Source organism: Nicotiana tomentosiformis, chromosome 10, assembly GCF_000390325.3.
Source record: "Nicotiana tomentosiformis chromosome 10, ASM39032v3, whole genome shotgun sequence".
NCBI lineage: Eukaryota > Viridiplantae > Streptophyta > Magnoliopsida > Solanales > Solanaceae > Nicotiana > Nicotiana tomentosiformis.
In genome coordinates this window covers 12,895,859-12,913,277 of record NC_090821.1, presented here as the reverse complement: position 1 = coordinate 12,913,277, position 17,419 = coordinate 12,895,859, and the positions used below count along the sequence as shown (strand labels likewise).

Genomic DNA, 17,419 nt, shown 5'->3' with positions numbered 1-17,419 from the left:
ACCTTTTTTGATGAAGAATTTGGTGCTCTACTTGAATATTTCCAAGCTTTGAGTGATGGTTGAAGATTAATTGATAGGAATTAGGCCCTCCCTATAGAACCCTCTCTCTCTCTCTCTCAAACTAGAAATATCAGAAATGAGCTTCAAAATAGGCTAAATGGGTGTTTTGACGGAATGGGGATCGGGTTTTAAATTAAGAAAAATGGTGCCCCGACACAGGTCTGCGGTCGCATATGCAACCGCATAATGGTTATGCGGTCTGCAAAGTGACCGAAGAAATGGCCCTCAGGGGCCTAAACTTTCGGCTCAGGTATGCGACCAGTATGCGGTCCGCATACTTATTTTGCGGTCGCATAATGCACCGCAGAACTCCCTTCACAGAAACCCAAGAGGAATTAAGTGACCGATATGCGGTCCGCATATCTATTATGCGGTCGCATAATCAACCGCAAAACTGACCTCAAGTTGTCCAAACTTACTGCTTCACTCTGCGGCCATTATGCGGTCCGCAGAGTGATTATGCGGTCGCATAATGGGCCGCAAAAATGCATTTTTCTGCGAAACATTTTCCTCTCAGTCCGTAGGGTACTATTCAATCCAAAAAGTCCGATAACGCAGGAATCTAACTTAGTACCACGAAACCCCGAGTTTTTGGTTAAAAGTTTTACGGGTCCTTACACACCTTATGTCGTCGCATGACTTCAAGTAATTTCTTTACTAGCAACACGCATATAAATCCCACTTTATGCCACCGCATGCACATTAACCCCTATCCTTATACCGCCGGATGTGCGTCAATATCAAAACACAATAATAACTCGCACCACAAGTGCCTATGTCCCACAACTTGCCAAAATCAACAATACCAAAGTTTTCACAACATATAACCTACAGCTCAACCATAATGTGAACAAGAATCTCAATAATAACAAAATGAATGGAAATTTCTCAGCAAGGAAAGATATCTCATTAATCAACAACTTCAACTTCAACGTGATAGTAGCTTTCATAACATTAACTCCAATAACTCAAAATGAAAATATTTCCACGAAATGACAATTTTCACTCTGAATGTAAAACATAAGCTTAATAATAAAACAGATGGTATGAAATAGTATCTACATCTACGTGCATGGAATAACTCAACATGGAAGGATATCATGAAATAACAACTCCAAGCAAGAATAATTCGACAATAAAATAGGTAACATGACAATAAGAGAGATAACAGAGGCATCAAAGCATATAAAAGCATGTTTAACAATAAGGGATAGAGCATATGATAACAACATCAAGTAAAGCATGTAAGAGAAATTTAACAATGGAAGAAATAACATGATATTACAATTTATAGTTTAATTCATGAAAGAGTCTACGAGTCTAGTCCGGTCAAAATATCACACATAAGCCTTTGTACACACTCGTCACCCCGTGTAGATGCCTTTCACATAACTCAAATAACATAAATCAACCTAAGTCCTAAGGGGTAGTTCCCCCACACAAACTTAGGCATGATACTTACTTCAAGCAAGCTAAATCAATCTCCTAATAAGCCTTTCTCACAAAATCCAACTACGGACGGCTTGAATCTAGCCAAAATAACTTAATACCATAAATACAAACCGTAGGAAGAATATCTAGCCAACAAAGTTTCAATCTTTAAAGAAAATGAAAAAGTCAACTCATAAAAGCCAACCCCGGGCCAGTACCTTGCAACCCAATTAAACTTAATAATTCCAAACACCCATACTGGAATTATCCAATTCTGACCTCAAATCGTCCTTCAAATCCTCAATTTACGGTTGAGGAAAGTTTTTACAAAAACCCCTAATTTCTCCAACTCAAATAATTAATTAAATGGTAAAAATAATGATGGAATCATGATTAATAAACAAAACCGAGTCAAAAAATACTTACCCCGATCTAACCCTTGAAAATCCCCTCGAAAATTGCCCAAAATCGAGCTCTCTAACTCAAAATGTAGAAAATAAAATAAAACCTTCGATTACACCCTTTTCTGCCCAGTAATTTTCACTTATGCAGACAATTGGTCACTTCTGCGACTCCGCATACATCGCAGATGCGGCTACAACTAAGGCTCAAAAAATTCTGCTTCTGCGAAAAAAGGGTGAAACTGCGGTTCTGCTTCTACGGACCAAGAGCGCACCTGCGCGTCCGTTTCTGCGGAACCTGACCGCACCTATGGTCCTAAGCCACATGACCAAAATCTGCTTCTGCGACTAGTCGTTGCTTCCTTGTGTGCGCACCTGCGCCCAAGTGTCTGCACCTGTGACTTTCCCCTGGCCAGCCTCTCTTTGCTACTGCGATTTCCAGCCGCACCTGCGGCCAAGTCCACCGCAGGTGCAATGACACTAGAACTCAGTTTTCTTCAGCAATCATCCATAGTCCAAAATGAACCTGAATTTAGTCTGAATCACACTCGAAAACCATGGGACACTGTCCAAATATACCATCAAGTCCTTTAACATAACATGAACCTACTCAAGGCCTTTAATCATATCCAACAACATCTAATCTATGAATCGAACCCCAATTCAAGCCTACTGAATCAATGAACATTCAATGAAGCCAAAATAGATTAGCAAAGGATGATAAGCTCAATTTTAAAAAAACCAGAAATGAAAGCCAAAATCGGCCTTCTAAAAGAAAATTGAGCCTTTCTAGACAAAGTGTTGCCACCTAGCAAAGTATTTTTAAACGATTTCCTCAAGTCTATGAATTGAGATTTTGAAAGCCAAGGTACACCTTAGGCTCATTTTCTTTCAACATCTTTATTTACTAGAGTTACATGAATAGCCACATTCTTTAAATACAAAGAATTTTATAACTTAGTCCCTTCTCACATGTTTCATAAACATAAACATCATGTGCATATTTTAAACTCTTGCAATTATACAAATATTGTCTTCTAGATTCTTTTTAACCTTATATCCTTTCAAAACTATGCATCTTCTTTGTAAATATCATGTTTTTAATTAACATATTATGTTATACCCCTTTAACACTAGTTAAGCAGAATATAAACAAATAATCATTTAAATCTAGTCTAAGTCATATGGAGCTACCTCAGGTAGATTTTAAGGAGTGCCTAACACCTTCCCCTTAGAAGAACAAGAACCCTTCCCCACAATCTCACCGGTTAGCAGACTAATAAAGCAATGACCTTTAGTAATTAAATAGGAACTCTAGTATACCTTTAAATATTAGGTGGTGACTCTCTTTTATCATCAACAGAGAAACCACAAGCTGAATCTTGAACTTAGGATTGTTTGTACACTGCTTTAACTGTGTTAAATTTGCAATTATATGCTTACCTGACTTATTTGCTCATCATTATGTATGTTTGCTTACCTTAAACTGTTATTGCTACATCACTATCCGTTACCGCTTTATATATACTATCATCACACTTCTTCCTATCCAGTCTTGGCCATACACTATCTCACATAATGGCACACGAGGGTTGTCTTTTATACCCCTCCGAACCTTCTTTCAAAATTCTTTAGTTTCAGAGAAAGGCTTTGTCAGGTCAACTGGCATAACTTCTCGCAGTCTTCAGTCTAATTCAAAGGTTAGAAACACTCTACTCTAGAAAACATAGGTCATATTGCATAAACCTTAGGTGAGTCGGTCCTTGGCATCGACAAACAATTAAGAAAGCCACCTTAATGTCAACGGGTCATGCAACCAACAACATAACTTCTGTGGAAAGAAGAACCAACCATGACGAGACACTTAAGATCCGAAGCAAACAGTTATCAAACCCTTTTCTTTACCCACTTCAGAAATGGAAATCAACCAAAACATCCTCGAGATCAATATGGTGATGGGAGCACCACATAAGCTAAAGCAATGGTGGAATAATATCCGCCGAGAACATGGAGAGGAAATCAGGACACATCTAGGAGTGTTGACTGCCTTGCTAAACATACAAGCTAACAAGGTGCCTACTCGCCTACTGGTAGATATTCGGGACCTAGCCTAGGGGTGTTCAAGTTTGCTGATTGTGAGTTAGTACCAACATTGGAAGAAGTTACCAGTTTCAAGGAGCTGCCATTTACAGGGAGAAAATCGATACTACCAGTCAGCATGCCTGGCTACAAGTTTCTTTATGCTTTGGGTATGGCAAACAGTCGGGGTTTGAGAATCATCGAGGATAGATGGGTAGGCCTAGACCAATTGTTCAACAGGTTCGGACATCGTGAAATCTATGAATGGTACTTGGGAGAATTTTAGTGTGATCAGGCAACATGGGAGAGTCTCTGACCCATAACCTTCTCTTCGGCGCTGCTGGGATGGCTGGTTTTCCCTCAAAAAAGAGGACGGATCAATATCAACTTGCTAAACGTGGTTGTAGAAACATTCCAAGGCAACCTCCAAGCCACTCTAGTACATATGGTGTTAGTAGAGATTCTCATAGCTTTATCCGCATATTCCCGAGGATATGATTTTTTCAAGGGCTGTAACATACTACTTCAAATCTGAGCCACGGAGCATTTCTTTCAGTGAGAGGCCACAGTTGATTACTTTATGGGCATAAGTAACATGATTTGAAGTCACAACGATAAGATGAGGCATTGGATCTCCCCGCACGGAAAGGAAGAGTGGAGAGAGATACTGACCAACTTAAGTGGAGAATGAGTCAATTGCAAGCTATGATGGCTGGGTGGAATGGAAATCCGAAGGACTCCTCATAAAAATTTTATCGAGCTAATAGGACTTGAGGGCATCCATCCATACTCACGACTACGAGTTCTCAGGAAGTTCAGGTTGATTTAGGATGTGCCTATTTGGACGACGACATCACTGTATGAGGACGAGTACAATGGGCATATCCCAATACCAAGGATAAGAAGATTTCAGGAAGAGTGGAATGATCTGGTCACAATGCCAATGGGTCAAAGCTTGTGGTGCACTCTGCAATATTATGTCTGGATCAACGAAAAAGATGAGCTAGCCCGACCAAGTAGGGAAGGAATAGCCTGGTTGGAGGAAACAATGGAGGCTTTGCAAATCTATCATGAGATCATGCCACACTGTCTTGTGACTACCTCCATGCACCGCCAAGTGATCCCAGGATCAATTGATCACATGTTGCCACTCGCTAAAGATGATGACCGAGTAGTGGAGTGTATCCATATAGAGTCCGAGACAGAACCGGAGGAAGATCTAGAGGAAGAGTCTTAATTCAATGATGATGGATAGTAATTTGATGAAGATCCAGAGGAAGAACCAGAAGAAGAAGAGGAAATGGGGAATGATTCCGGGGATGGTTACTAAAAGTTGGTTGAAGGATTCTGCGAAAAATAGTAGACAATCATAGGCAATGGCACGAGAAGTTATCCTTTGCCTTATTGGGTTATCGGACCACCATGAAGACATCCATTGGGGCAATGCTATAAATGTTGGTATATGGCACTAAAGTTGTGATACCCGTAGAGGTTGAGATACCATCCTTAAGAGTCATCCAAGAAGCCAAGTTAGACGATGCAGAATGGATAGGGGTCAGGCAGGAGCAACTCATGCTCATTGACGAGAAGAAATTGGATGCAGTATGCCATGGCCAGCTGTATCAAAATAGGATGGCCAGTGCATTTAACAAAAGGGTGAAGCCTCGCCAGCTTATACCGGGGCAGTTGGTTCTGAAGAAAATATTCCCCCACCAGGAAAAAGCTAAAGGAAATTTCACACATAATTGGCAAGGTCCTTACGTGGTCCACTGAGTGTTGTAGGGAGGAGCTCTGATCTTGGCAGAGATGGATGGAAGAGTCAGCACGAAGCCTATCAACTCAGACGCAATCAATGGATACTACGTTTGAAGATAATATAGTTGTAACAAAACTACGCTCAACTTGACTTCCCACATAGGGATACGTATGCAACCCACATATCGTTCAGTTTCTCCCCCCCCCCCCCCCTTAGTAATAGAAAATCCAAATATCATTTTGTCTGTTACCCGAAACTACGCCACGACTTGATTTTCTCTGGAAGGAATACGTAGGCAATCCACTTCTGATTCAGTCATCTTTTATAATTGAACTACGTTCTGGCCTAATTCCATTGAGATACGTAGGAAGTCTAAATCTGACTCGGCCATCACATTTACAATCTCATCATTTTTGCATCTATTGTAATTGAACTATGTCTTGACCTGATTCCATTTGGATACGTTGGCTACTTGAGTTAGGCTCGGTCATAATCATCATATTTCCTTTATCATTATCCATGAACTACGTTTAGACTTGATTCTATTTCGGATACGTATGCAACCTGAAAGGGTTCAGTCATAACCTTAGGAAAATCCTTTGTAATGCATTAGTTTAGATTAAGACGCAATCGGAGTGGCAAACAACCATGTCGTCAGAAGCATCGTGGAGGATTGACATCAACGGGGTAGGTTCTTCAAGAAACAATGCTCATGTTTAAGGAACTTCTGAAACATGTCATAATCCGGAACTTTGGCATTTTCCATAAAACAAAAGATTTGCCAAAACCGTTTTCTAAAAAATATCATAATTTGTTCCACCTACCGGACTTCGTGGCGCAACCTCATCAAGACACGGGCAAACCTAGTACTACGGTCAAAACAAACCAACAACCCCTTCCCTATAAGAATTTTTTTTTTTGAATGCAGGGCCAATAGGACATAAAGTGCTGGAAATACAATGGGGCAAATAAAGGATCCGCCGCTCTCTCATGGCTGTCATCTCTCTTTCTCTATTCAATTTTTCCTTCTATAACTAAAACTATCTCTTGAACCCTTTGTAGGTATTTCAGAACTAGGTTGCTGACGCGAACAAGGCATATTGTACATAGCAAACCAACTGCTCAACTAAATAGAGCATGTTGTATATAACGAGCTGTTGGCTTCACCAATTGGAGCCCTGTCGGAGCACCTCGTAAAAAATCAATTTGCTGACTTCACTAATTGGAGTCGTGTTTATAGAAATCATCATCTTAATCAATCGTAGCGCCCTATACAAATCAAGCATTGGCTTCGCCAATCGGCCACTCCTTCACAAGGGAGATCAGAATAGATAGCTACAAACCTCATCGCCAACATTCTGCAAATTGACGGCCTCAACTTAGCCTCGCAGTAAAGAGTATCTCTTGAGAGTTCTCTTTTTTCTTTATTGTTATCTCGAATGTTTTGATGTTTCGCTCATGCAGCTTACAGGCATGACTACATTTTATGTCAGGAACACCCATCGTGCGGAGATGCTTTACATTATAATCACTCCCATCAAGCGGAGATATTTTATATTTCAATGCAACCTCTCCCAACAAGCGGAGATGCACTCTACAAGTCAATCACTCCCATCAAGCGAAGATACTTTATATTTCAATGCAAGCTCTCCCAGCAAGAGGAGATTCATTCTACATTACAAGTCAACTACTCCCAACACGAGGAGACCCAATGCTCTAACAGTTGCGGAATGGTACACAGCCCGACTAACAATCGAGTCAGACTCAAGTATCCCAACATCCTGACCCCGAATAATGGCTAGCCGGCAGACATGCATTATCGTTCCTGCATCATTTGCATCACATCTAAACATATTTTGCATTGCAATATAAGGGTATGTGTGTGTTTCATTTTTGCAGGAACAAGCATCGTAACGTGGAACTCTTTCTAAGCAGCAAACCAAGAAACAACGCTATGAGAGACAACAAATTCGTTAGTGGGCCAAGGATCCAAGCTCAAACTCAAGACGATCAGTAGAACTCCAATTTTTCAAATCTTTCAAGTCAAGCTGCAAATTCATATTTATTATGAGTGTCGAATCTTCCGTCTCGTAGTATCGTCATAATACAATACTGGGGCAATTTCCTGCGAGCATCGCTTTCTCAAAGTCTTCAATCCAGAACTACATACGGCTTGATCCTCGTTAAACCTGAGGTATGTAAGCAATTCAAATCCAGAATTCGGCCCCAACTCCCCAAAACATTCTCCTAGAATATTCCTAATCCTATAACTCATAATCTTCATGTTATTCCTGCAATGTATGCCTAAAATCGGGACAAAATTGGCTTTGGTTCAATTTGTTTGCCCGAAAACTCTTTCATCATCTCCGGTCAAAGAGGGTCAGCTGTTGATGGCCAATTTAGACCCTCCCTTTTAAAATTTATTTTTTTATACTCAATAATTTACAATGAATATTTTAAAAATATTTTCAATCAATAACACATATTTTTACAAGAATAATTTAGTATTAATAATTGTGGAATTGATAATTCAGTGATATAATTATAATTATACCATGCTTACTATTTTTAGATTATTAAAATAATTTTTATATACATCAAATAGGCTTTATGATTAATTTAATAAATTATTCCTTAATTTCTAATTAATTACACTACTATGCTGATAATACGAAATTAGTGTTACAATTTAGAAAATAAATTATTTTATAAATAATTAATTACAATAATTAGTAGTATATTTGATAATTATAATTTTACTATATTTTATTAAAAATAATAAAGTTTAGTTAATTTCAAAAGGGATTAAAAGACTAAAGGCTATAATTGCAATTCTTTAATTAAACATTGGTGAGCTATCTTTTAAATTACTTTTAGCCCAATGTGCAAGCCCATGTCCGAAAATACCTAGTCCAAACAGCCCCTTCACTCCAAGTTGGCGATCCTTGCCATAACCATTAGACCAATCAGAATCTGCCACATCACCCGTCTCTCACACTCACAAAAAAATCACTCTTAATCCGGGTTGTCCATCTATTCGATCAACAGTCCACGTTTTAACTCCCATTTTCCTTTCATTTTAAACACATCTCCAGATCTAATCCTTACCATCGAAATCCGTAGATCCAACGGTCACCAATTTATTCTTATCTTAAACATTAATCCCTGAATTATCAGGGCCGTTGATATAAAGATCCAACGGCCCAGATTATCCTCACCCATTTAAACCCTTAGATACGGACAAACCTACCAAAACCCTAATCATTTTTCAAAGACCCTGCCACCCCCTTACCTTTTCCTCTCTCTATTCTCTCAGACTCCATGACCGAATCAATCACAAACCTTGCACAAATTTGTGCAAGCTCACAAATCCTGACCCCAGAATCATTCTTTCTGTTTCCTTATCCACGATTCTCATCGGTGCTTTCCCATTTCGTCATGCAAATTCAAAATCTCGAAGTCCTCTGACCCAGACACAAACATGAAACTTCAGTCTTCAAATCCTTCGATGCTGCAACAAAGATCCCTCATGCATGAGCATTTCATGATGATTATTCGAAGCCCGAGGTCAAATACAATGACCTCTGGACCTCCGGTCTTTCTCCGATGGTTTTACACTTGTATCATCTATCACACACTCATGTAAAACCCTCACTAGTTTTTCCCCTCTGCTCACTCTAATTTCACTCGATTGTGCTTACATCACCAGTCTTCTGTCACTCCCCACTATCGATTTGAATCTGAAACCCTAGGGCTTCAACAGCCACTATAAATTGGTGCTTTAATATTTTTACCTAAGAGACAACAAGATATACCTACCAACTACACCTAACATCTGAGAATTTAATACACAATATAGTTGTTTAGTAAATGTTGATAAAAGTCAAAGTTCTTGATCTATTTATGCTTTCTTTCCTTTTCTTTCTGGTTCTGAGTTTGTTACTGATTGAGAGCTTGAGATCTTGGCTTCCTAAAAGCTAATTTGAATACTTGTTTGGATTGCTGCCTCAAAGAAGGTCAGTAAAGCTTCGACCTTGTTCTTTCTTTATTAGTTCATGTTTCTGAACATGAACTGTTGAATGATGTTATTAACAATGTATTCGTTTTTTACTGTTTTATGTGTTTATTATTCTCCTATGATGCTCTTACCTTTCCCCGCTCCTTATCCTGTGGTACTTGCCCTATTTTGGAAAGTTCTTGCGTGAAAACCCTAATGATACTTGTCTGAGCATGGAAAGTATCAATGTAAAGATCTAAACGTGGCTTTGATTATTGATTCTATATAGAATCATGTCTTGTAAATTTAGGGAAAATCCATACTCCCCTGACAGTCCGATGCCTTGATACTCTCGATTGATTTTTGTATATAAATTTTCCCTAATCCGATATGAAATCGGTCTGCGTGTGATGTTTTTTGCTTGTTTTAGTGTGATTGACTTATTTCCTTATGTGCTTGTAAATTTGTCACTATATAAACCTCTTCCCCTTCATCTTCCCTTTAGAGACGGACTTTAATCACTGCTCTCTCTCTCACTCTCACTCATTCTATTTGGTGTTCTAGTTCTTTGAGGACTCTATTGTTTAATTTTGCTCTTGGCCGACTGAAAGCCAAGGCCACCCTGGGATTTTTCTATAACCTCCTCCGGTACAAGCACTACTTAGAGTCCTCGAGGCTCTTGTGAACTATGAAGTGATAGAGATCTTGAGGTCTTCACTTCTCCCCTTAACTTGTAATTACTGTTAAACTATTGTTGGAACTCTGATTTCTCTTATTTACTCACTTCTCTTTGCAACTGGTTAGTACTCTTAATTTTGTGGTTTAATTCTCTACTTGCCAGTGTAAACATATTTAGATTACTTTATTTACTTACTCATGGCTATGTGCACTCTATATGCCACTACTACGTTGGAGCCTTTCAAAGTAGAAAACCTGACTTAGGATCTTGGCTTTCTGAAATGTGTGAACTGCAATACCATATCATGTTACATGCTATTCCAACTTTGCTATAATCTTGAGAGTCCATGTCTTGATATTGCTAGTTTACTTAGGTTTCAGCATCTCTAATGTGATCCTTTGCCACATGTTAGTAATACCCACCCATATTTATGTGCTCTAATTGACCTGCAGAATCCCCTATTTTCTTTTTAAATCAGATAAATACATGCCCATTTGACTTGCTCAGCATCCTACCTAGAAACCATGTATATAAAAAACCTGACTTAGGATCTTGGCTTTCTGAAATGTGCGAACTTCAATACTATATCATGTTACATGCTATTCCAACTTTACTATAATCTTGTAATTAATGTAATATTTTGAGAGTCCATGTCTTGATATTGCTAGTTTACTTAGGTTTCCGCATCTCTAATGTTATCCTTTGCTACATATTTGTTATCCCCACCCATATGTATTTGCTTTAATCGACCTGTAGAATACCCTATTTTCTTTTGAATCAAATGAATACATGCCCATTTGACTTGCTGAGTATCCTGCCTAGAATAAATGTATAGAGGATGTTTATATCTTAGACCTTCATGCTAGACTTTCCTGTATGAATTCATGTCTGGTTGTGTTCTTTAGGATTAAGGCTTGACAATTCTAGAAGACTAGTCCTTAAGATGTTGTCACTTTGAATTGATTCCATCAAATATGTGTTGATTCTACTGGACCTATGTGATTATATGTACCACTTAGATGTTGTACTCAGAGTGTATACTTGTCATACACTTTATGTGATTTTTATAAGGCTGATGGATTCTCAATTATGTTCTTATCTTGATTATGTGCTCTGTCTCATCTCTTAGACTTCACATCCTAGGATGTTGCTTAGAGCACCATGTTCTTTGTTAGTTTGTAAACATTGAACATCAAAATCTTCTAGGTGCATATGTGTGTTTCTTGCCTAAGTTCTAAGTAGTCTAGATGACCTGTCTTCATAGTTTTTCATTTGCTTTTTTGGTACCCCTGTTGGATGTTAGCTAATAGAGTTTGGTCTGCTTAAGAGTTTGGGCTTAACTTTTTACTGGTCGAAATTTGTTTTGTCCCCTTGTCCTTATGCATCTGGAGCCTGGGCCTGGTGGTTTGCATGAAGTTTTGAGGCTGTTCAAGGCCCAGAAGTTTGACTAGGTTTTTTGTATTTTTATATTGGACTTGTAACTAATTTCTTTTGGTTTGTAATAACCTGTAAAGACGAATAATGGGGAAAATAGTTGAAAAGTGGCATGGGATAGTTTAGCTCTTGCATGACTGGGTAAATAACATGCATATAGGTTCAAACATATTCTCCTGCTACTTGTCATTACAAATCATGCTCAATTTCCTACATGTCGCCGCTACTAACCATCATGCCTATAGGGTTATTACTTCCTACCCATTTCACCTAGAAATTATGTGCCTAAGACTTTAACTAGTATGAATTGGACATTGCTTGCATAGTTTGCCTAATATATTAATAATCCAATAATATCACTTAACCAACATGACAATAGGACATGTTATGTGATAATTTGCTCGCATGCCTTCAACACTGCTTAGATATCATGTTCTTAAGTTCTCACACTTAAAAATCATATCTATAAGACCTACTATATGCTATGTATTTATATTGGGCCTGTAATTATTTTTTCTTGGTTTGTAATAACATGTAATGACGAATAATGGGGAAAATAGTTGAAAGGTTGCCTGGGATAGTTTAACTCCTACATGACTGGGTAGATAACATGCCTATAGGTTCAAATATATTTACCTGCTACTTGTCATTACAAATCATGCTCAATTTCCTACTTGCCGCCTGCTACTATTTATCATGCCTATATGGTTATTACTTCCTGTCCGCTTCACCTAGAAATTATGCATCTAGAATTTTAACTAGTATGAATTGGACATTGCTTGCATAGTTTACCTAATATGTTAATAATCCAATAATGTCACTTAACCAGCATGCCAATAGGACCTGTTATGTGATACTTTGCTCTCATGCCTTCAAAACTGCTTAGATATCATGTTCTTAAGTTCTCACAGTTAGATTTCATGTCTATAGGACCTATTATACACTAATTTGCTTGACTGTTTGTGCTACCACGCTTAGAAATCATGTTCTTAGGGGCTTCATACCTAGAAATTATGTATATAGGATTATTAATAAGGACTTATGTTACTTGGTCATAAAAATCCTGCCTATAGGATCTGATAACAAAGTCTTTTATTTCATCGTAACATCCACGTAGAGATCATGCCTATAGTATTAACATTGAGATAGTTTGCACCCTTCGTTGTCGTAGCTGACCACTTGCAATTATCACATAGAAATCATATTCTAGGCCAAATTAGGTAATTTGGTATTATAGGTTAATTACTGTCTGACATACCCTCACGGGTAACCTGATGTGCAGACTAAACTGGTCGAATAATAAAGCCTCTGCCATAACGAGTTGTAGCCGAAGAGTGGGAGTGCTAAACCCTCTGAAACCCCGAGGCCTCTAGACCTCCCTACCCCTTTCTCCTGCCCGTGGATACGCTCTAATCTCCTAGAAATATCCACAACCTAGTGAAGTGGAGTCTCAGTCTCCAACTCCCATGTCATCCCAATTCTGAGGCTATAATTGAGTCCCTCAATAAATCTGTGGACTCTCTCTCTCTCTCTCTCTCTCTCTCTCTCTCTCTCTCTCTCTCTCTCTCTCTCTCTCTCTCTCTCTCTCTCTAACAATGGAAACAAAAGCAGGTGCATGACGCGATAACTCTATAAACCTTATAGCATACTCAGAAATAGTCATACTCCCCTGGCGCAACTGCTCGAACTCGGTGATCAACTCATCCTTGCGAGTATGTGGAATAAACTCCCTCAAGAAGAGATCAGTGAACTGGGACCAAGTAAGTGGCGATGCGCCAGTTGGCCTACTCACCACATAAGTTTGCCACCATCTATATGTCGGCCCAGTCAACTGGAAAGTAGTAAGGTCGACCCCGCTCAACTCCACTATGCCCACAGCACGCAAAATATGGTGACACTAGTCTAAGAAACTATGTACATTCTCAGAATACCCGCCACTAAAATGAGGAGGATGATACTTTTGAAACCTCTCCAACCTCTTATGCTCCTCAATAGATGAAATTGGCCCAACCTCAGGCTGAATCGCAATCACAACTACACTGGTATAACACTCGGAGCCTGATCAACATGAGACACTGCTCTGAAGTATGCATAGCGGGAGTCTCAAATCCTCCCCCAGCCTATGAAGTAGTTGGTACAACTGGAATCAACCCTGCCTGAGCCAAGTTACCAGACATGCTAAAAATGTGAGCCAAAGTCTCCTGAATTATAGGGGTAGCAACAAGCATCTCGGGTGCCTGCTCTCCAATCAGAGCTACTGGTGGATCCTCAGTCACGGTCCTAGCACGGCCCCTCGCTGTAGCATGTGCCCCACCTCTGCCTTTGCCTCTGCCCCGGCCTCTAATAGCACCGCCCTTGGAGGAAACATCATCAATAACTGAAGCTCGTGTCCTCACCATCTGTGAGAGAATAGAAAGATAAAGGTTCAAACTCTAAAATCAATAAATTTGCACGATAGGGAATCAAAGAAGTAAAATTTTCTAATAGTTATGTAGCCTCTTGAAGATAAGTACATACATCTCTGTACCTATGTACAAGACTCTATTAAACTTACTTATGACTCGTAGAACTTATGAACCAAGAGCTCTGATACCAACTTGTCATGACCCAAAATTCCACAATAAGGATTGCGACGATACTTAGTTCCTAAGACTAAGTAAGCTTAGCTAATAACGACATCACTCAGAATATAACAACCTAAAAATTTAATAAAAACTGAGAAATGTCATAACAGGTAAAACGGAGATACAACAGTCATCATCCCAAAACTCGGTAATACTGAGTCATAAGCTCTGCATGGAATACATAAAAAGTCTCAAAAATACATCATTGTTTGGGATACATAAAGAGTAGAAAATGAAATAAGACGGTTACTTCGAGGCCTGGGAACTGAACAGCAGGGATAACATAAAGTATCCAACAGCTCTAACTCAACTCTCTAACGACGAACTCGATCTGAAGTACGTGGATCTACATAAAGAATATGCAAAAATGTAGTATGTGTATACCACAGTCGGTACCCAGTAAGTATCAAGACTAACCTCGGTGGAGTAGTGATGAGATTCAAGTCAAGACACTTATTAGTCAAATAACTTATGCAAGTTATCAAAAGAAAACTGACAACAAGATGCACAACGAAAAAATTATCAACAACCTCGTAAAGCATGTAACAACAGCCCAATGTAGAATAACCCATCTTTACCAACAAAATACTAAATAAGAGTGGGGCATGAGATAGCATATCAAAATCAACCAACATCTCATAAAATACAAGACGAAAGCATTTAGAAAATAAGTGTATGATCACAACATCAACCCCGTTCCAACACAAGAACAACATCAAGGAACACCCCCGAAATGCCACATAACAACTCCAACAAAGCCACCCTTACGTCTCTGAATGCACATAATCAATGGAATGCCTCTCTTGTGTCACCGCATGCACATAAATAGTCACCCTTATCTCGTTGCATGAACATCACAATGAAATTCCACTCTTATGTCTCCACATGCGCATCTCGCCATGCTTATACTCTACACAACAACAATCAATGTGCACAACATGTTCACATGTGCCAAAAAATAACAAACAACAATGCCCCAAAGTTACATCAAGATATAGCCCCACGGTTCAACAACAAGGTGCACAATAATATGACAATAACAAAAGAGCACGGAGAGTATTCAACAATAAAGCATGTTTCATATAGCAAACAATCCCAATCCAAGGCATATTAATATCTTAAGGTCTAATCCGGTCATAAACCACACATGCCCGTATACACACTCGTCACCTCGTGTACACGCCGCTCCACATAACACAAATATGTAAATTAGACCAAATCCTAAGGGATAATATTTCCACACAAAGTTAGGCAAGATATTTATCTCAAAGAGCCCCAATCAATACTGAAAAAATACGTTTCCTCTAAAATTCACCTTCACTCGGCTCAAATCTAGAGAAAAACGATTTAATAATATCAAGCAATGCAAGAAAAATCAATTTCGATTAATAAAGTTGCAATTTTTATCAAATTTTCAAAACGTCAACAAAAGTCAACCTCGGGCCCGCCCAGTTAAAACCCGAGTCGAGGGGTAGATCTCGATTACCCATAACCCCATGATTCTAATTATGTGATTGGTTTTCAAATCCGAGTCTAATTCGACTCTCAAATCTCAAATTTTTATTTTTAAAAACATTTTGTCAAAAACCTCAATTTCATTCATGGATTCATCAATTAAATGATAAATCAAAGACGATATTAATGAAAAATAATCAAATCCGAGTCAAACTTACCCAGACCAAGTGGGTAAAAATGACTCAAAAATTACCTCAAACTGAGCTCCCAGTCTCAAATATAAAATAATGAGTCTAAGTCCTGAAATCCCACTTATTAACCCAGCTGCAGATGTTGCATTTGCGGCCAGTGGTTCGCAAATACGACCTCCGTAAATGCGACACAGGGATCACAAATGCAAAGTGTGTCCATCCCCTAAGAGTGTCGCAAATGCAATTAATGTTCCCCAAAATGCGAACCCCGCAAGCATCACAAATGCGAGCAAAGGATCGCAAATACAGTCTGCCTATGCCTAGTTGCCCATCACAATTATGAGGCTAGCTTCACAAATGCGAAGCAAGCCACTCTTACCCACCTTCACAACTGTGACATGTCCATTGCAAATGTGAACTAGTGCTCGCATTTGCAAGACCTGCATCACTACCCAAAAACCAGCAAATCCGAAACAAGTTCAAAATACCTTAGAACGCGTCTGAAACTCACCTGAGCCCCCTGGGCTCCACACCAAACATCCACATAAGTCTAAAAATAGTATATGAACCCGCTCGCAAGCTCAAATTACTAAAATAATATCCAAAACCATGAATCGAACTCCAAAACGCATAAAAATAATAATGAAACTCAAGAACTCCTAAAATCACAACCAAGCGTCTAATTCCTACCAAACCAACTAGGAATGATACCAAACTTTGCACACAAGTTCCAAATGACAAAACGGACCTATTCCAAGTCCCTAACCAATTCGAACCAGATATCCACAAAGTCAACCAAAGGTCAAACTTAGAAAATGTTTAAACCTTCAAATTGCCAACTTTCGGCAAAAAGATTCAATTATAACTAGGAACCTCTGAATTCAATTCCGGGAATATGCCTAAGTCCAATATTACCAAACAAACCTCTTGGGACCATCAAAATACCATTTTGGATTGTTTTCACAAAAGTCAAACCTCGATCAACTCTTCCAACCTAAGCTTCCAAGTTATAAACCAAGCATTCCAAATCAATCTAAAACCTTCCCGAAATAAAATCAACCATCCCCACAACTCACATAACCCTAAATACACATACGAGGAGCTTCAAAAGGGAAAATAAAGCTCAAATACATAAAATGATCGATCGTGTCGTTACAACTAGACCATTTTGAGTATGAACATGAGCAACCAGATGCTCAACTTTTATTCAAGTAGACATACAGTAATCGTTGAAGTCTTGAGATATAAATTCACCAGCATTATCAAGATGAATTATCTTAATTGCATAATCAGGAAAATGTGCTCTTAACCT

At 38.8% G+C, this 17,419-nt stretch overlaps 1 protein-coding gene across 1 annotated transcript; it reads left to right on the top strand.

Annotated features, from left to right (window-relative positions):
- The first annotated feature begins 5,423 nt into the window (after window positions 1-5,423).
- LOC138899773 (uncharacterized) lies at window positions 5,424-5,744 on the top strand. Its single transcript, XM_070186464.1, has one exon. The coding sequence runs from the start codon at window positions 5,424-5,426 to the stop codon at window positions 5,742-5,744; it is 321 nt and encodes a 106-aa protein (XP_070042565.1).
- The last annotated feature ends 11,675 nt before the right edge of the window (window positions 5,745-17,419 follow it).